The 19638-nt window shown below is 51.4% G+C and overlaps 2 protein-coding genes across 3 annotated transcripts in view; both read right to left on the bottom strand.

Moving 5' to 3' along the window:
* LOC100054259 (galactoside alpha-(1,2)-fucosyltransferase 2) overlaps positions 1–19440 on the bottom strand; it is a 26833-nt gene extending 7393 nt beyond the window's left edge. The window contains exons 1-2 of one of the 2 annotated variants that reach the window (XM_001489023.5): positions 19308–19440; positions 8716–12148 (exon numbers count right to left, since the gene is read on the bottom strand). In XM_001489023.5, the coding sequence (XP_001489073.1) occupies positions 11106–12146 (1041 nt within the window). In that variant the 5' untranslated portion in view covers positions 12147–12148; positions 19308–19440 and the 3' untranslated portion in view covers positions 8716–11105. Of the gene's footprint in view, positions 1–8715; positions 12149–19307 lie in introns of those variants that run through there. The other variant, XR_001378093.3, reaches the window with a different exon arrangement.
* On the bottom strand, positions 4307–5568 carry LOC100054308 (galactoside alpha-(1,2)-fucosyltransferase 2-like). Its single transcript, XM_070223150.1, has one exon. The coding sequence runs from the start codon at positions 5479–5481 to the stop codon at positions 4441–4443; it is 1041 nt and encodes a 346-aa protein (XP_070079251.1). The 5' UTR covers positions 5482–5568; the 3' UTR covers positions 4307–4440.
* Positions 19441–19638: the final 198 nt, after the last annotated feature.

Here is a 19638-nt window from a genome sequence, read left to right as displayed (position 1 = left end):
GATGAGTGGTGTGGTTCAGCATCTGGGAACTGAACCTGGGTCGCTGAAGTGGAGCACGCTGAACTTTAGCCACTAGGCCATCAAGGCTGGCCCTAAATTTCTTTTTATTTACTTTTTTTTTGTGAGGAAGATTGGCCCTGAGCTAACATCTGTTGCCAATCTTCCTCTTTTTACTTGAGGAAGATTGTCTCTGAGCTAACATCTGTGCCAATCTTCCTCTATTTTGCATGTGGGATGCTGCCACAGCGTGGCTTGATGAGCGGTGTGTAGGTCCGCGCCCAGGATCCAAACCTGTGAACCCCAGGCCGCCAAAGCGGAGTGCATGAACACAACCACTACACCACTGGGCTGGCCCCTAAATTTCTTTTTAAGAGCTTGCTTTTTTCTTTTTCTAGATGGCTCAACATTATTTGTTAAGAATCCATCTTTTCATCGCTAATTTGTAATGCCAGCCTCAACATGCATTAAATTCCCAAGTGGAATTCCAAGTGTCCATTTCTGACAGTTCCAGGCAGTTCCTTGAATCTATTTTCCATGCACTGGGATCACACTGTTTTATTTATTGAGCCTTAACATCTCTTTTAAACATCTGGTAGAGCCTGCCCTTCTCAGCACTCTCTACTTTTAGAATTTTTAAAGTTATTTCTCTTGTTTACCATTTTTTTCTTTTGGTTTCAAAATAAAAATGTGAGAGTCATCTGTATACAGTAAGTGAAACCATAAAATCACCCAGGGAGAACAATGAGCTATGGACAGAACCCTAGGGAACGCCAATACTTGGAAGGAACACCCCATGATCACAAACATCATTTAATTAAATGAAAATGAACAGACAGGGCAGCACCCACATTCTACTTAATCTCGGTTAACTGAAGAAACTCCACAAAACCACCAGAAATAACCCTCCACCCTCCCCACTTTCTTAGGTGCTCTGTTAGTTTCCTAGGACTGATGTAGCAAAAGTACCTCAAACTGGTTGGCTTAAAGCACAGATATTGATTGTCCCACAATCAATCAATTGTCCCATAATCCCGTTCTGGAGAGCAGGAGTCTGAGGTCAAGATGTCTGCAGGGTTGCCTCCTCCTAAGTCTGCGAGGGAGAATCTGTCCCGTGCATCTCTCCCAGCTTCTGGTGGTTTGCTGGCCATCACTGGCATTCCTTGGCTTGTAGATGCATCACTCTGATCTCTGCCTTCATCTTCACACAATGTGCTCCTTGAGTGTGTGTGTCTCTGTGCCCAAATTTCCTTTTTTTATAAGGACAAAGTCATATTGGATTAGGGTGTACCCTAATGACTGTATATTTTTTTTTCCTGAGGAAGATTTGCCCTGAGCTAACATCTGTGTCAATCTTCCTCTATTTGGGATGTGTGTTGCTGCCACAGCATGGCTGATGAGTGGTGTAGGTCTGTGCCCAGAATCCGAACTTGCGAACCCTGGGCTGCTGAAGCCAGTATGCCCCAGGGTCGGCCCCCTAATGACCGTATTTGAACTTGACTATATCTTAAAAGACCCTATTTCCAAATAAGGCCACATTCACAGGTACTGGGGGTTAGGACTACAACCTATCATTTTTAGGGGAACACAATCCAGTCCATAACAGGTACCACTCTAAGCGGATGAGCCAGAGTCAAATTCTACATGGAATATACTGTCCTCTCTTAGCTCAGGCCCCTGCTGGCTTACAGTATATAACAGCACGTGTCTAAGATGATGAATATCTGGAGCACATGGACCAGATTAACTTTATTTACTCTGTCTGCAATTGATTTAAAAAAGTCTGGAGAATGGGAATGGTATGGATGTCATAGAGGGGGCAAGGTTCAGAACAGAAGGTGGTTGAGACTGCCCAACCCCAAATACAATTCTATGCTAGCCTGTCCCTCAGGTGTCTTGTGAGCCGGCAGGAAAGAGCCGGGACTCAGCATGGGCTCGGTAGGAAGATGTGATGGATCACCCTCATTTTCCCGAGGTCAACTGATGTGAGAGAACAAACCCGCATTTCAGCAAAGCCTTTGGCTTAGCTTGGCTGAGGTCAGCTGGGAGCAACTCCCCTCCAGTTACCCGCTTCCCACAAGCCTTTTATAGATGGCTCCCTCAGTGCGTATGGGAGAGGGGAATCTGGGGGGCTTCTAGTGGAAGAGGAGGGTTCCAGGGTGGAGGTTCTGGTGGGAGAGGGGTTTTGAGTAGGGGGATGGATTTCTTGGGGGGGAGATCTCGTGGGAGAGGGGGTTCTAGTGGTGGTGGTGATTCTGTTGGGAGAAGGGATTCCAGTGGAAGGATTCTGGTGGGAGAGGAGGTTCTGGTGGTGGGGGTCCTGGTAGGAGAGGGAGTTTGAGTAGGGGGGGTTCTGATGAGGGATTTTGCTGGGGGGGGGTTCTGTTGGTTTTGCAGAGTTACATCCGTTAACAGAACCTTGGTGCAATGCTGGTGGTGGTCACCCTGTCCATTAATCTGTCTCCCACTACAGTGATTCACATGCAACTCAACTGCTACTTCATCTCAGAGGCCATGCATGCAGGGTCGTGTCACTGAGTTTTTTCTTTAAAACATCTGCCCTTGCGCTGCCCAAGATGGCAGCCACTAGCCACATGGGTCTATTGAAATTTAAATTCAATTACACAAAATTTTAAAGTTCTGTTCCTCAGTCACTCTTGCCACATTTCACGTTCTCAGGAGCCATATCTGGCCCATGGCTGCCATTTTAGACAGTGCAGACATAGAACATTTCCACCATCACAGAAAGTTCTATGGATGGTGCTACCCTAGGCCCACATGAGGCCTAATTCCTGGCCTCCCACACTACAGCCCCAGAGGGATCTTTTACTTTCCTTTAAAAAATTGTGAAATAGAACATATTTAGAAAAAAATGATAAGATGCACATGCATATTTAACAAATAATTGTAAAGTGAACATCCACGGAAATGTAGCTCTTGATGTCCCTTGCATTTTTTCCCGGTCGCAACCCCTTCCCTCCTCCCGGATGTCACCAGTATCCTGACTTCTGTCCTATTTATGTCCTTGCCCTTCTTTGTTGCTTTACCGTCAACGTATGGACCCCTAAGCACTGTAGTGTAGGTTTCCTAGTTTGGAGCTTTATATGGATAGGATCACACAGTGTGTCCTTTTTTGGGTCTGGGGTGATGTGATATGACTTAGGTTTTAATAGGATCTTGGGCTGCTGTGAGGAAAACAGAGTTGGGAAGGAGTCCTCCACTCTGTCAGACCCAAACGTTTTTGTAAAGATATTTTTGAAATGCCAAGAGGTGTGCTGGTAAATGTTTAACAACAGGATCTCTAGGAGGAGGAGGAAGAAGAAGAAGAAGAAGAAGGAAGAGGAGGAGGAGGAGGAGGAGAAGGGGGGAGGAGGGGGAGGAGGGGAGGAGGTGGAGGTGGAGGAGGAGGAGGAGGAGGAAGTGGAGGAGGAGGAGAGGAGGAGAAGATGAAGAGCAAAAGGGAGAGGAAGAGGAGGAGGGGGAGGGGAGAAGTATGGCCTTGTAAGACTGCGACAGTAGAGGACGTAAATGTTACTAATGACCTGAGCCTTCCACAGAGCTCTGGGGTGAGAATAACACCCCACGTGATGCCAGGAGATGCAGTAGTGAGGAGACATCGCAGGACAAATACCTCTTATTCTAATATCCCACCAACACAGTCAGCTTCTAGAACCTAAAATGACCTGAGAAACCAAACCCTTCCCTAGGCTGTGGGTATAGAGGCTGAGCTGTAAAAAGAAGCACTGAGACTAGAGCCCACAGAGCAGTCAGGGGTATAGTGACCGAGGAGGAAGGACAATAAGCAACCTGAAAATAGACACATATTTTCATGTGCTCGTTGACATCCAACTATCATCAGCTGTGAAGCATCTGTTCATTTTTTTTGGCCCATGTTTTCTCGGTTATTTATTTATTAATTTAGAGGAACATTAGCCCTGAGCTAACATTCACCTCGCCTTGTAATGGGTCACGTGGGCATATGACACACATCCAGTCAATGAGATACGGAGGCCAGCGGCTGGAGGGCTTTAGAAGGTTTCCCTCACTCTTCCAAAAGGGACTGAAGATAAGAACAAACCTCTTTTTGCTGCCTCAAAAGGGTTGGCTGCATGTGACACCTGGGTATGTGGCAGCCCTCTTGGGCCCATGAGGTAGTCAGTCCAAGAGGAGATGATGGCAGTTCAACAAGATGGATGGAACTGGAGTCACTGATGACATTGTTGAGCTGCTGAATTAATTTCCCTGGAGTTGTGCCATCTCTGGTCTTGTGCAAGACACGTGAATATATTATTTAAACCAGTGGGTCTTCAGTTACTTGCAGCCCAAAGCATTCTGATGCAACAGGGAAGGGTCCTGGTACATATAACCATGTGCTTCTCAGGCCTTGGAACTGATCTTGGGGGAGCCGGGAAAGGAGAAGGAGGCGCCAAAGATGGGCTAACATCAGTGCTTGAGTAGCGGTGACAGGTCTGCTGGGATCCCAATCCACTCGGGCAGGAAGGCTGCCTCTGGTTTAAAGACTTTGAGGAAGGGAGAGTCCGGGAGGGTGTAATTGGCCAGGTAGATGGTCTCTCCACCCGCCAGGTAGGCGGCCCAGATCCCGAAGGTCCCAATGGTCATGACGGTGTGGTTACACTGCGTGAGCAGCGCAAAGTCCTTGGCGGGCGAGCCCTCTTTGCCATCACCAGCAAACACCACATCGCCACGGGAGGCATCGATGTTTTCCCGACACCAGGCCATGCCGTTGCTGGTGACAACGAAGACGACAGAGCTGTAGCGAGCCCGGAACCAGTCCAGGGCCTTCTCCAGGTATCGCCGATCGGCCACCACACCCTTCCACACCTGTGGCATGACGTGCACATAGTCCCCCCGGCGCACGTGGACCCCCACAAAGGTGCTCGGCCGGCTGCCATTCACCTGCAGACCCCGCAGATATTTCTGGGCCTCCTCCCGCACGTGGTCGTGCAGCGTGAACTCCTGGAGGATCTCCTCACGGAGGTGGTGGTAGAAGGTCCAGGAGCAGGGGTAGCCAGTGAGGCGCACATAGTCCCCAGGAATGTGGCGGTACCGCTCCTCCATCCAGTCGTTCAGGTGGTAGTTCCGCCACGGGACCGTGCTGGCCGTGTCGCCGTGCAGGACGGGGAGGGTGATCCTGAAGATGGGGGCCAGGGTGTTGTGCATCCGGGCCGGGATGTAGGCCGGCCGGCCGTTCATCTTGGCCAGCGCGTACAGGGTGGCATACTCGCCCATCTGGTTCCCCAGGCGACCTATTGCATTGATCGTCCACATACCCCTTGGGATGGGTGGCTGGTTGGTGGTGGTTCTCTCCACGGTCTCCAGCGCTGGCCTCATCGCCGGCACCAACTCCCCTGTGCGTTGAATCTTTGCTAGCCGCTGCTGAATGTGAAATATGGTGGAAGCCACAAAGACGAAGAGGATGAAGTGGCCCATGGGGAAGAAGAAAGGCGCCTGAGTGCTGAGCATGGCTGTCAGGGGAGGGAGAGCAGGGGACGTTAGCTCCGGGGATGGAGGCCCTGCCGTGGCGCAGGAACGTGGCGGCGCAGTTGTGAGTACAGACCCCTGTGGGTGTGTGTGGGTGTGGGTTTACTTTGTGTGTGCTGTAAACGAATGTGAATACTCAGGTCCGTGTATGCAGGTATGTCTCTAGAGTGTGTGTCATGTGGGTTTGTTTACATTGGGTTCATAGGTGTGTGTTCACACGTGTAGATATGTGTGCATTGTGTGTGTACACATGGCACGTGCTTTGTACGAGTATATATGGATATATATATAGTGTGTGTGTGCATATGAGTATCTATACATTGTGTACATATGTGGGTGTGAAACTGTGTGCATGTAAACGGACACATGCACACTGTAATGTACGAAGGTGTATTTATTGTGTACATATATGGGTGTGTACTATATACATATAGTGTGTAGGTATTTGTGAACACATGGCATGGCTGTATATATGAGTGTGCATACCTTATATGCACATACATTGTATGTTTTAATGTGGGTGTTTATAGACTATGAGTGGACATATGTGGGTGTCTCTATATGGTGAGCACAAGTGTCTGAGCCTACTGAGGACCCAGTTTCTAGACACGTCCATCTTCGCATGCCCTGCCCATCTCTATCCCTTGGGAAGGGAAACTGCTCCGCCTATCAAGAACTCAGCCACTTGCCCTGCCTACCTCCTGGCCACAGACACCTGAACTTGAGATAGACACCTGAGTCCACGGTGGCTTCTCCATTGATTGGCTGTGGCCTCTGACAAGTGTACGCTGGCCCTACAAGATGAATTGGCCAATTCTCTCTCTTGAGTATTTTTACTAAAAGGCTCAGAAGGCAGCTGGCAGGTGAGGGGGGATTTTTTTCCTCCTGCTACCAACTGGGTGTCCAATAATTCAATTCCACTCAATTCTCACACGATCCACCTGGAGTTAGCATCCGATCCCACAAGTTAAAGAGTGTAATTCCACAAGACCGGCCCCTGCTTCAGACACCAATCATGAGTCCTGGGCCATTCACACTTCTGATGCACCAGCCACAAAGCAGGGGTTCTCGTGACCGCCCCCCTCAGGTTGGACAGTTTGCTAGAATGGCTCACAGAACTCGGGAGGGCACCTTACTCACATTCACTGGCACATTATAAAGGACAGCAATAGCCAGAGGAAGAGGGACACAGGGCGAGGTCCAGGAGGGTCCAGAGCACAGCGGCTCCTGTCCCTGTGGAGTTGCGGTGGGCCAACCTCCTGGCTCGCGGATGTATTTGCCAACTCAGAGGCTGTCTGAACCCCGCTGTTCAGGGCTTTTGTGGCGGTTTCGTTCCCCAGGCATGACTGATTAAATCAGTGGCCATGGGTGACGGATTCACCCTCCAGTCTCTCCCCGCCCCAGAGGTTGGGGGTGGGGCTCGAAGTTCCACCCTTGTCATCCAAGCTCGGTCTTTCTGGTGACCAGCCCCCATTTTGAAGCTATCTAGAGGCCTGCTAAGAGTCACCTCGTCAGAACCAAAGACACTCTTATGACCGCGATCACTCAGGAAGGGCCAAAGATCTTAGGAGCTGTGTACCAGGAACTGGGGACAAAGATCAAATGGCGTTCTAGGAGACCACAGCAGGTGATGCTGAAAGAGAGAGCAGGGAGCGGAGCGGTGGGGCCATGTCAGAGGCAGGCTGAAGCAGAGCGACCAGCAGCCACGAGATACCTGCAGCGATGTGCAGAGAGCTCAAGAGAAGCTCAGTTACTGGCCAAGGAATCCCAGAAGACCCCTGTATATGTGAAGAAATATACAAGCTGTTCTTTTCAGCTCTGGCTACAACAGAAATTAGTTGCAGGAATGGGCTGGCTGCACAGGACAGACCTTGCGAGAACACGTGGGATTCACAGTGGTCTCACAGGAGGTATGGGGGCCAGTGACTCCCCATCCTGGGACGTGAAATCTGAACCAGTGGTTTGCAGCACGAAGCAGTTAATTCAGCTGTTGCCTGGGATCCTGTAGGACAAAGCAAATGCCCAAGAAGGATAAGACTTGGAAGATGTGTTTGGTGAGCACATGCCAAGCAGCCATAAGTAAAGGAAAGCAGGAAATGAATTGGTTGTGACTTTCCATTATGTGACTAGAAGCCAGTAAGGAAAAGCAGAACAATCATTACTTAGCATCACCACCATTAACACTTTATTATTGCTGAAGATTACACGCAAAAATGAGTGATGGTCTTTGTAATTTTTTTTTTCAAGAAGAAGATTAGCCCTGAGCTAACATTGGCTGCCAATCCTCCTCTTTTTGCTGAGGAAGACTGGCCCTGAGCTAACATCTGTGCCCATCTCCTCTACTTCATGTGTGGGACGCCACCACAGCATGGCTTGATGAGAGGTGTGTAGGTCTGAGCCCAGGATCTGAATTGGTGAACCCTGGGCTGCTGAAGCAGAGCATGCAAACTTAACCACTGCACCAGCAGGCCGGCCCCAGCCCATGTTTTCTAACAAAGTGTTTGTCTTTTTCTTATCGACTTATAGGCATTCTTTGTATGTTCTGCATGTGAGCCATGTGAAATGTAGATATTGCAAACATGAAAAATGTCTTTTGATGAATAAAAGTTCTTAATTATAATGAAGTCCAATATATCAATATTTTTATGGTTGCCACTTTTTGTGTGTGTCCTATTTAAGAAACCTTTGACTGAAATCTCACAAGGTTGTAATCTATCATAACATTAATAAAAAAAAAAAAAAAAAAAAAAAAAAGAAACCTTTGCCCACCTCAAGGTCATGAAGCTATTTTCCTGTGTTTTGTTCTAGAAGCTTTATGCTTTTAGCTTTCACATTTTGATCTGGGATCCATTTTGAATTAATGTCTGTGTATGGTGTGAGGTCGGGAGTCAAGGTTCACCTTTTCCATATGGACATAGAATGACTTTCAGCTAGGATATACAACTATGTGCTGGGGCTTTGGGGAGAAAAAAAAAAAGAGTAAGTTCAAGCTTTTGGTTGAAGTAAGTGGATAGTGCCATTTACTGAGACAGGGATGGGCGGGGGAAAGATTTAAGCGGTCAAAACCAACAGGAGATGCTGCCACAACCATCTTCAGAAACTACAACCAACCGTGACGTTGTTTGAATTGAGAACCATGTAAAACGTGCCCCCAAGAGAAAACATAAAATGTACGTTAAAAAAAGAGAGAATACCAAATTAATAAACAAATTAAGGTAGGGTTTGTTATTATTATTATTTTAAACAGCAAAACCTGGTCAAACGACCACCACCCACTCAAGCTGTATAAAATACCGGAAATTTGAAAGGGGATTCCTTCAGTGGAGTTATTCAGGCAGAGACTCATTAGCCATAAGTACTACGGTACCCCATTCCGTGGGTACCAAGCCAAAAGAAAGAGGCCCCAAGAGAACCACCCAGAGAGACTGTGGAGGCTGCAAGGAGACGTGAGGTAGTCATTAGGGCAGTGCACTAACGTCATGGGGCACGTGGACAGGTCACTCTTGCTTGCCCTCTTTGAAACTGGGTTTGATCGCATGACTTGCATCAGTCACTGAAACGTGACTGGCAAAAATTTTTTCCTATGTACTCATTTTTGGAGCATCTTTCCAATCCTTATATTCTTTTATTACCTTCTCTTGGAACCAATTCTCTTACAAATATGGCGGCCATGTTTGAAATGGGTGACCCCCTCCCCGCGGCCTTAGGTAACTGGCCCACGGTGGATGCTTGACTCAAACGTCCATCTGATTGAGTCAATCAGATTGTCTCTTTCAGGAAGGTGAAAGTGTGGCAGAGAGACGCTAGGAGTCCCTGTTGGGCCCTTGAAATGAGACGACTCTACTTCCATCATTACCGCTTCAGTCCACCATCATTGCTTAGTAGGGATATTCCAGAAGCCTTCTCACTGGTCTCTTTGCTTCCACCCTTGTCCCTACAGCCCTTTCTCCTCGTAGCAGCCAGATAGGTCCACACAGCAAATCAGATCATGTCATTCCCCTAATGAAAACCCTCTGATGGCTTCCCATTGGTCTCACAATAAAACCCAGAGTCCTTGTCATGGTCCACAAAACCTTTCATGGTCTGACCCTGCTAACCTCTCCACCCACATCTGTCTCCACGTGCTCCAGCCACCCTGGCCTCCGGCAGGACGGGCCACATAGAGGAGAAGGAGATGCTCCCACTGAGCTCCCCTCAAACGCAGCCGCATGAGAGACTCCAGCCAACACTGCATGGAGCAGAGTCCCACCCAGCTGACCCACAGAATCGTGGGAAATAATTAATTGCTGTTGTTTTAAGCCAGTACGTTTTGTTAACGCAGCCCTTGAGAGCAGGGACCCTGTCTGTTAGGTTCACCGCCACAAACATTTACTGAAAGAATGAATGGACTCTCCTCAAGTCCACAGAGCCACGCTGGTCTCTCAGTTCTCCACCACAATCATCCCAGGCCCTAGGAAGCCAGGGTTGCAGAGGTGGGGCCTTTGGGGTTAGATACACACCAGCCACTAGCCAATATGGCATTCTCATGAAAACTGGACGAAAGGTCTCCCCTCTGGATGGACTAACTGGAAAAGCGTGAGCCCTCTGGAAGGACACAGTTCCAGGGACACATGGCTTGGAGAGTAGACTGTGGGCTCTATTTAAGCCCCACTTGCCTCCTTGGCCTTTGTGTGGTGAACAACCTGTGCAACAATTCAGGGCTTCCCTGTTCTGCACTCTGCAGCTGTCCCTCCCTTCTTCCTGGGTGAGAACAGGCCAATTTTCTTTCTGCAAGCTGCCATGTGCTTCAGAGGAGGCTGATCAACTCCTCAGCTGCAGGGGGCAAAGATATATTGATCTGAGGCTAAGCCGATTCCAGGGTCTCATTCCTCTCGCCTTGTAATGGGTCACGTGGGCATATGACACACATCCAGTCAATGAGATACCGGGGGCCAGTGGCTGGAGGGCTTTAGAAGGTTTCCCTCACTCTTCCAAAAGGGACCGAAGATAAGAACGAACCTCTTTTTGCTGCCTCAAAAGGGTTGGCTGAATGTGACACCCAGGTATGTGGCAGCCCTCTTAGGCTCATGAGGTAGTCAGTCTAAGAGGGGATGATGGCACTTCAACAAAATGGATGGAGGGGGCTGGCCCTGTGGCCGAGTGGTTAGGTTCGCTGGCTCCCCTGCAGGTGGCCCAGTGTTTCGTTGGTTCGAATCCTGGGCGTGGACATGGCACTGCTCGTCAGGCCCTGCTGAGGTGGCGTCCCACATGCCACAGCTAGAAGGACCCACAACGAAGAATATACAACTATGTACTGGGGAGCTTTGAGGAGAAAAAGTGAAAAAAAATAAAATCTTTAAAAAACAAAATGGATGGAACTGGAGTCACTGATGACATTGTTGAGCTGCTGAATTAATTTCCCTGGAGTTGTGCCATCTCTGGTCTTGTGCAAGACACATGAATATATTATTTAAACCAGTGAGTTGGGTCTTCAGTTACTTGCAGCCCAAAGCATTCTGATGCAACAGGGAAGGGTCCTGGTACATATAACCATGTGCTCCTCAGGCCTTGGAACTGATCTTGGGGGAGCCGGGAAAGGAGAAGGAGGCGCCAAAGATGGGCTAACATCAGTGCTTGAGTAGCGGCGACAGGTCTGCTGGGATCCCAATCCACTCGGGCAGGAAGGCCGCCTCTGGTTTAAAGACTTTGAGGAAGGGAGAGTCCGGGAGGGTGTAATTGGCCAGGTAGATGGTCTCTCCACCCGCCAGGTAGGCGGCCCAGATCCCGAAGGTCCCAATGGTCATGACGGTGTGGTTACACTGCGTGAGCAGCGCAAAGTCCTTGGCGGGCGAGCCCTCTTTGCCATCACCAGCAAACACCACATCGCCACGGGAGGCATCGATGTTTTCCCGACACCAGGCCATGCCGTTGCTGGTGACGACGAAGACGACAGAGCTGTAGCGAGCCCGGAACCAGTCCAGGGCCTTCTCCAGGTATCGCCGATCGGCCACCACACCCTTCCACACCTGCGGCATGATGCGCACGTAGTCCCCCCGGCGAACGTGGACCCCCACGAAGGTGCTCGGCCGGCTGCCATTCACCTGCAGACCCCGCAGAAATTTCTGGGCCTCCTCCCGCACGTGGTCGTGCAGCGTGAACTCCTGGAGGATCTCCTCGTGGAGGTGGTGGTAGACGGTCCAGGAGCAGGGGGTGCCGATGAAGCGCACGTAGTCCCCGGGAATGTGGCGGTACCGCTCCTCCATCCAGTCGTTCAGGTGGTAGTTCCGCCATGGGATCCTGCTGGCCGTGTCGCCATGCAGGACGGGGAGGGTGATCCTGAAGATGGGGGCCAGGGCGTCGTGCATCCGGGCCGGGATGTAGGCCGGCCGGCCGTTCATCTTGGCGAGCGCGTACAGGGTGGCGTACTCGCCCATCTGGTTCCCCAAGCGGCCTACTGCATTGATCGTCCACATACCCCTTGGGACTGGTGGCTGGTTGGTGGTGGTTCTCTCCATCGTCTCCAGCGCTGGCCTCATCGCCGGCACCAACTCCCCTGTGCGTTGAATCTTTGCTAGCCGCTGCTGAATGTGAAATATGGTGGAAGCCACAAAGACGAAGAGGATGAAGTGGCCCATGGGGAAGAAGAAAGGCGCCTGAGTGCTGAGCATGGCTGTCAGGGGAGGGAGAGCAGGGGACGTTAGCTCCGGGGATGGAGGCCCTGCCGTGGCGCAGGAACGTGGTGGTGCAGTTGTGAGTACAGACCCGTGTGGGTGTGTGTGGGTGTGGGTTTACTTTGTGTGTGCTGTAAACGAATGTGAATATTCAGGTTCGTGTATGCAGGTATGTCTCTAGAGTGTGTGTCATGTGGGTGTGTTTACATTGGGTTCATAGGTGTGTGTTCACACATGTAGATATGTGTGCATTGTGTGTGTACACATGGCACGTGCTTTGTACGAGTATATATGGATATATATATAGTGTGTGTGCATATGAGTATCTATACATTGTGTACATATGTGGGTGTGAAACTGTGCATGTAAACGGACATGTGCACACTGTAATGTATGAAGGTGTATTTATTGTGTACACATATGGGTGTGTACTATATACATATAGTGTGTAGGTATTTGTGAACACATGGCATACATGTATGAGTGTGAGTATATATGAATGTGCATACCTTTTTTTTTTCCCCTTTCTCCCCAAAGCACCCTGGTACATAGTTGTATATTCTTCGTTGTGGGTCCTTCTAGTTGTGGCATGTGGGACGCTGCCTCAGCGTGGTTTTGATGAGCAGTGCCATGTCCACGCCCAGGAATCGAACCAACGAAACACTGTAGCGGAGCTTGCGAACTTAACCACTCGGCCACGGGGCCAGCCCCTGAGCGTACATACCTTATACGCACATACATTGTATGTTTTAATGTGGGTGTTTATAGACTATGAGTGGACATATGTGGGTGTCTCTATATGGTGAGCACAAGTGTATGAGCCTACTGAGGACCCAGTTTCTAGACACGTCCGTCTTCGCATGCCCTGCCCATCTCTATCCCTTGGGAAGGGAAACTGCCCCGCCCATCAAGAACTCAGCCACTTGCCCTGCCTACCTCCTGGCCACAGACACCTGAACTTGAGATAGACACCTGAGTCCATGGTGGCTTCTCCATTGATTGGCTGTGGCCTCTGACAAGTGTACGCTGGCCCTACAAGATGAATTGGCCAATTCTCTCTCTTGAGTATTTTTACTAAAAGGCTCAGAAGGCAGCTGGCAGGTGAGGGGGGATTTTTTTCCTCCTGCTACCAACTGGGTGTCCAATAATTCAATTCCACTCAATTCTCACACGATCCACCTGGAGTTAGCATCCGATCCCACAAGTTAAAGAGTGCAATTCCACAAGACCGGCCCCCGCTTCAGACACCAATCATGAGTCCTGGGCCATTCACACTTCTGATGCACCAGCCACAAAGCAGGGGTTCTCGTGACTGCCCCCCTCAGGTTTGACAGTTTGCTAGAATGGCTCACAGAACTCGGGAGGGCACCTTACTCACATTCACTGGCACATTATAAAGGACAGCAATAGCCAGAGGAAGAGGGACACAGGGCGAGGTCCAGGAGGGTCCAGAGCACAGCGGCTCCTGTCCCTGTGGAGTTGCGGTGGGCCAACCTCCTGGCTCGCGGATGTATTTGCCAACTCAGAGGCTGTCTGAACCCCGTTGTTCAGGGCTTTTGTGGCGGTTTCGTTCCCCAGGCATGACTGATTAAATCAGTGGCCATGGGCAACGGATTCACCCTCCAGGCTCTCCCCGCCCCAGAGGTTGGGGGTGGGGCTCGAAGTTCCAACCTTGTCATCCAAGCTCGGTCTTTCTGGTGACCAGCCCCCATTTTGAAGCTATCTAGAGGCCTGCTAAGAGTCACCTCGTCAGAACCAAAGACACTCTTATGACCGCGATCACTCAGGAAGGGCCAAAGATCTTAGGAGCTGTGTACCAGGAACTGGGGACAAAGATCAAATAGCGTTCTAGGAGACCACAGCAGGTGATGCTGAAAGAGAGAGCAGGGAGCGGAGCGGTGGGGCCATGTCAGAGGCAGGCTGAAGCAGAGCGACCAGCAGCCACGAGATACCTGCAGCGATGTGCAGAGAGCTCAAGAGAAGCTCAGTTACTGGCCAAGGAATCCCAGAAGACCCCTGTATATGTGAAGAAATATACAAGCTGTTCTTTTCAGCTCTGGCTACAACAGAAATTAGTTGCAGGAATGGGTTGGTTGCACAGGACAGACAGTAAGGAAAAGCAGAACAATCATTACTTAGCATCACCACCACTAACACTTTATCATTGCTGAGATACATCCCAAAATGAGTGATGGGCTTTGTTATTCTTCCTTTTTTTTTTTTTTTTTTTTTGAGGAAGATTAGCCCTGAGCTTACATCTGCTGCCAATCCTCCTCTTTTTGCTGGGGAAGACTGGCCCTGAGCTAACATCCATGCCCATCTTCCTCTACTTTATATGGGGGACGTCTACCACAGCATGGCTTGCCAAGCGGTGCCATGTCCACACCCGGAATCAGAACCGGCGAACCTCGGGCCGCCAAAGCAGAGCGTGTGCACTTAACCGCTGCACCACCAGGCCAGCCCCGGGCTTTGTCATTCTACTGTCTAGGCGGGACGAACACCTGGACTGCGTTGCCACCATCAAAGGCTGGGTTTGACCACTGATCGATAAGACCGGACTCTGAGCACCAGACAGGGGAGTAGCTGGGCGGAGTCAAAAGAACGAAAGCCTTCTGACCTCTCAGCTCTTTCAAAGACTTCTCACTTCCTTCCCTGCAGATACGAGGCTCCCGCCCAGCCTTTAAAACTCTTCCTCACGAACAGGCTTTCCGGCAGCCTATCCTGGAGGCTCTGCACCAAGGGAGATCAGAGAGGAAAGGTTTCCAGGTGATTTGGTGTGGGGTTTACATGGCGGCTCGAAGGACTGAACCAAGTGGCCTTTTAGAAGAGAACATCGGGGCTAGCTCCAGCAGGGTGTGACCTGCTTGAACCAGGAAGCTGACAGAAGCTAAGCAGGTGCGGTCTATTACAGATAATCATGAATAACCCAAGTTGGCACAGGACCTAATGTAGCAACGTCCCTGCTTCTGGTTCATAAGTCACCGAAACCTTCAGAGCCCAGTAAGACTGCGTGCGAGTTACCTTTCCGGAAGAAAATCAGGCTTGTCAACTAGATGCCTGGATTTGAATGGGACCAACTCAGCTGGGGGTCTGGGCCTCACCTGGGTCCTCTGCAGGTGTTGAGCCCAAGCAGAAATGGACTCCTGGGTGGCACAACTTCCTGTTCCACTCGAACAGAAGGAGCCGGGGGCTGGGTTGGCTCAGCAGATGCTTAGGAGATTCTCTGTCTTACGGTCCACAAGATCCAGATAAGGCCCCCTCCTCATTGCCAGTGAGAAGAAGGTCTCCATTCCCTAAGCCCTGTGTGGAATGCCCTTCACATGGTGACTCTGACAGGACACAGCACTGTGGTTAAGTGCATGCGGTCTGGCTGCTGGTGCGGCCATGCTAAGCCATCCCTAACTGAACCGAGAAATCCACAAGCAGGGTGAATTCAGCCCTGAGAGTAAAAAGTGAGTGAGATCACACTAAAGGAGGGAGAGAAAGAAAGTACCACTGGGTCCCCGGTGGCCTCCTGGCTCCTGTTCTCTCAAGGCCGCACTGCACTTTCATTCCCGTCCAGATCCTCACAGGATTCCTCAAGACCACTTGACTCTGGAGAGACAGGAAGTCTCTGGGGATTGGGAGGCAGGAGGAAGCTGGGGAAAGTGGGGGGGAGCACCAACGTAGGAGGACGGAGAGCTCCGGAGTGTTTCTTGAATTCTTTCTCCAACTAGATTGTGGGCACTTGAAGGGCAAGGAGTAAACTTGGCTCCTCTTTCTGGCTCTGAATTTGCCAAGCACAGGACATGGGGCAGGGGAGGGGGGCTGTGCCAATGGAAATGTTTGTGGGAAGACAGAACGATGGAGGAAAGGAAGGGAGAGAGTAGGGTATGGAAGGGAGGGAGGGAGGGAGAGACGGAAAAAGAGACCAAGAAGAGGGAAGAGAGGGAAATAGAGAGACAGAAATGGAGAAAAAGACAGGGAGAGAGACAGCCCTGATGCCTAGTGGCTAAAGTTCAGTACTCTCGCTGCTTCGGCAGCCCGGGTCTGTTTCCCAGTCTTGGAACCACAGTACCCATCTGTCAGTAGCCATGCTGTGGCAGTGGCTCACATAGAAGAAGTGGAAGGACTTACAGCTAGGATATACAACCATCACTGGGAGGAAAAAAAAAAGGAGGAAGATTGGCAATAGATGTTAGCTCAGGGCCAATCTTTCCCTGCAGGAAAAAAAAAAAAAGAAAGAAAGAAAAGAAAACCTAAAGAAAGTTGAAGGAGCTGTAATAATATCAGGAGGAAAAAAACAACAAACACAGGCGCAGAACCAGAGAAAGAGAGCAGGAAGAGAGACAGACAGACCAAGAGAGACTGAGATGGACCGAGAAAGATGAAGACAGGGAGAAAAACACAGGAATAGAATGAGAAGAGGAGAGACAGACAGAGGGAGGGAGAGAGAAGAAGGCAGGCAAGAGAGATGTGTCTCCACGGGGTCCCATCGGTAGCTCCTGCTCTGTCCCCATTCTCTCCACGTCAGTCCCCATCAGGACCCTGGGTCTCCGTCTCTTGATGACACACACAGCTCCATGAAGGATGGGACAGTGTCTGTCGTGTTCCCTGTGTATCCCCCCAGAGCCCTCGGAAACCGCTCGGCGCACAGTAGGTGCCCAGGAAACAGAGGCAGAAGGAATGGGGTCTCCACCTCTCTGGTCCCCTCTGGCTCCATCTGTTTTTTGCTCCCTCTCTCATTCAGTCTCCACCAACCTCTCCCTCCCTCGAATCTCTCATTTCCTCACGTCCCTGTCTTCTGGTTTGGTTTTTTTGGTCTTCATTTCCCAGTATCTCGTAGGTAAAAAGATGCATATTGGAAGATCTGACTTTTGCAATCAAACCTCTTAATCACTGGGCTGGCAGGAGGGGGAGGGGGCCCTGAATGTCGCTTTGACATTTGTTTACAGAAGACAGAAAGACAATAGGGCTAGTTTTGTTTGGGTCAAAAGAAACACAGAATGTTCTAGAACAATCTCTCGGCCTCCTTGGCTGTTCCCTCCCTCCTGACCCAGGAAGGGGGATGGGTCCCTGCTGAGGAGTCTAGCTAGCATGGCAAGCGCCTCCAGACCTGGCGCCCTGGCCTTGACGGGGTTGCAGGGAGAGGAGGAAGAGGTGGCGACAACCTCACGGGGCCAAACCCAGAGTCTGGGAGCGGAGCCTCCACTGAGGTTTTGCTCTTATCAGCTGTGTGACCTTGACCGAGGGCCTTGACCTCTCAGTGTCGTCATCCGAAACATTGGGAGGATAAGTAAGAGCGCCTCTCTCCAGGCCTGTGTGAGGACATGGGTAACCTGCGGTGATGGGGGCTGGCCCGGTGGCGCAGCAGTTAGGTGCACACTTTCCGCTTCGGTGGCCCGGGGTTCGCCGGTTTGGATCCAGGGTGCAGGCATGGCACTGCTTGGCTCGCCATGCTGTGGTAGGCGTCCCACATATAAAGTAGAGGAAGATGGGCACGGATGTTAGCTCAGGGGCAGTCTTCCTCAGTGAAAAGAGGAGGATTGGCAGCAGATGTTAGCCCAGGGCTAATCTTCCTCAAAAAAAAAAAAAAAGATCTACATATGATGAAACCATAAAAAAAATTAAAAAACAAAAACCTGCGGTGAATGCTGACAACAGTCTGGACCTGTTACTGGAGCAGGGTTAATACCCCAGGCGCACGCTGATCCCAGGCTCAGCCAAGGGTCCCTGTCAGTCTTCGTCTGGCCAGGGCTGGGGTGGCAGCTGGGATGGGAGGAGACTCAGCTAGCAGCTCGCTTGACATCTGCGGGGAAAGCTTGGGGAGTATCCACGGCTGGAGTCTGAGGTGGTGCCACTTCTGGTAAATGGGAGGAGCCTGCCTTTCCTGGGGTCCCCTGAGGTCAGGGAGTCAATCTCCTTATCTGCCCTCAGTCTCTACAGCTGCGCCAGGCACTTCAGGCCAGCCATGGAGGGAGTGGAAAGAGGGGGGGTCATAGTCCCCTGGGGGTGGTCCCTTGGGGGAATCACAGTAGGACGCAGGACAGAAAGGAGCCCCAACTTTGAAGGAGGAATCCAGCCTCCAGGCCCCTCAGAAAAGTGGAGCCACCAATATCTGCCGATAATTTCTTTTTAATTCTCTCCGTCTCTTCCACGTCTCTCTATCCCAGACCTGGCGTCATCCTCTGCCTTCTAGAGCCCCGTGTGTCCCCACACCCAGAGCTGAGCCTGCCCGTCAGCTCACAGCCCTCCCAGGGCTGCCCACCCCCCAGGCTTGGTCACCAGCCTATTCCGTGCAGTAACCCCCATCTTCCCCTTCCCCAGGTCCAGTCCAGTCACACCCTGGGATTTGCAAGTCCTGTTCCCTGTTCTCCGAAAGCCTCTCCCTCCCCTTCTCGGCTCCTCCCCACATAAGCTCAGGTCACCCAGTTCATCACCACCCCAGCTCCCTCCTGGCCTCCCAAAGTCGCACTATAATCACCACGCTGGGGAAAGAGTTTAAGACAAAAATGTGGGGCCACCAGTTTGAAGTCCCTGACTTGATTCTGGGCCTAGAGTGGAAGGGGTGACTCAGGACGGGATTAGGGAGCAAGGGACCAAGACGCCTCCCGGGGTGGGGGACCCCTGGGTCCTGTGGGTGGGTCCTGCCCTCCATCCCGGAGGTCAGAGGTCAGGGAGCTGCCTACAAGATGGGAACAGGAACTCTCGTTCCTACTGGCGCCGCCCTGGCCTTTCCAGAGGCACATTCACTCTCAGGTCGGTCAGGAAACGGGTGACAGGAGGGAGGGAGGGAGCTGGTGGCCTCAGGTGGGGGAGGGGAGCGTGGTGGTGACAGAGGGGGTGGGGGCTCAAGGAACAGATCTTCGAGGAAGGAAGGTGATGGGGGCTGAGGAGGGCAGCTGGCTTGAGGAGTGATGGGCAAGCCAGATGCCTGGTGTGCTGGGGGCAGAGGACATGGGTGTCTGGGGCTGTGAGGGATGGACCCTCTGCTTCCAGAGGTCCCGAGGTGGGTGCATCCCAGAGGGGACCAGAGACCCAGGAGTAGACGGCTGAGGCTCCACTCCCCGATTCCCCGGGAACAAGGCTGTGCCCAGCTCTCTGCCCTGGGTGTGTGTGTGTGTGCACGCACGCGAGCACGCTGCAGGGTGCAGGGAGAGCCCCCTCGCCATCTCTCACCTGCTACCTGGTTCTGGCTGTAGGAACCGGGGAGTGCGCGACAAGGTGGCTCTGCAAGCAGCTCTCTGCGGCTTGACTCTTCACTCAGAAATCTCCTGAAACTTCCGGCACCCGGCACACCCCGCCCAGGATCTCCCTGGCCTCCCAGAGTCAGTGAGAGGTGGGGTGGCTGGGCTGCTGGAGCCACCTGAGCCTGAAGCTCCTCCTCCCTCCCCACATGCCTGCTGGACACAGGCCGGGAAGGCAGCCTGGAGGAGGCGGGCAGAGAACAGCTGGGCCAGGCTGTTCCTGACTCTGAGGGTCCTACATTTATTTATTTATTTTGGCAAAT

The sequence above is a fragment of the Equus caballus genome, chromosome 10 (assembly GCF_041296265.1).
Source record: "Equus caballus isolate H_3958 breed thoroughbred chromosome 10, TB-T2T, whole genome shotgun sequence".
Classification (NCBI taxonomy): Eukaryota; Metazoa; Chordata; class Mammalia; order Perissodactyla; family Equidae; genus Equus; species Equus caballus.
Note: the sequence above shows the minus strand (reverse complement) of the source record. Positions and strands in the feature narration are given on the sequence as shown.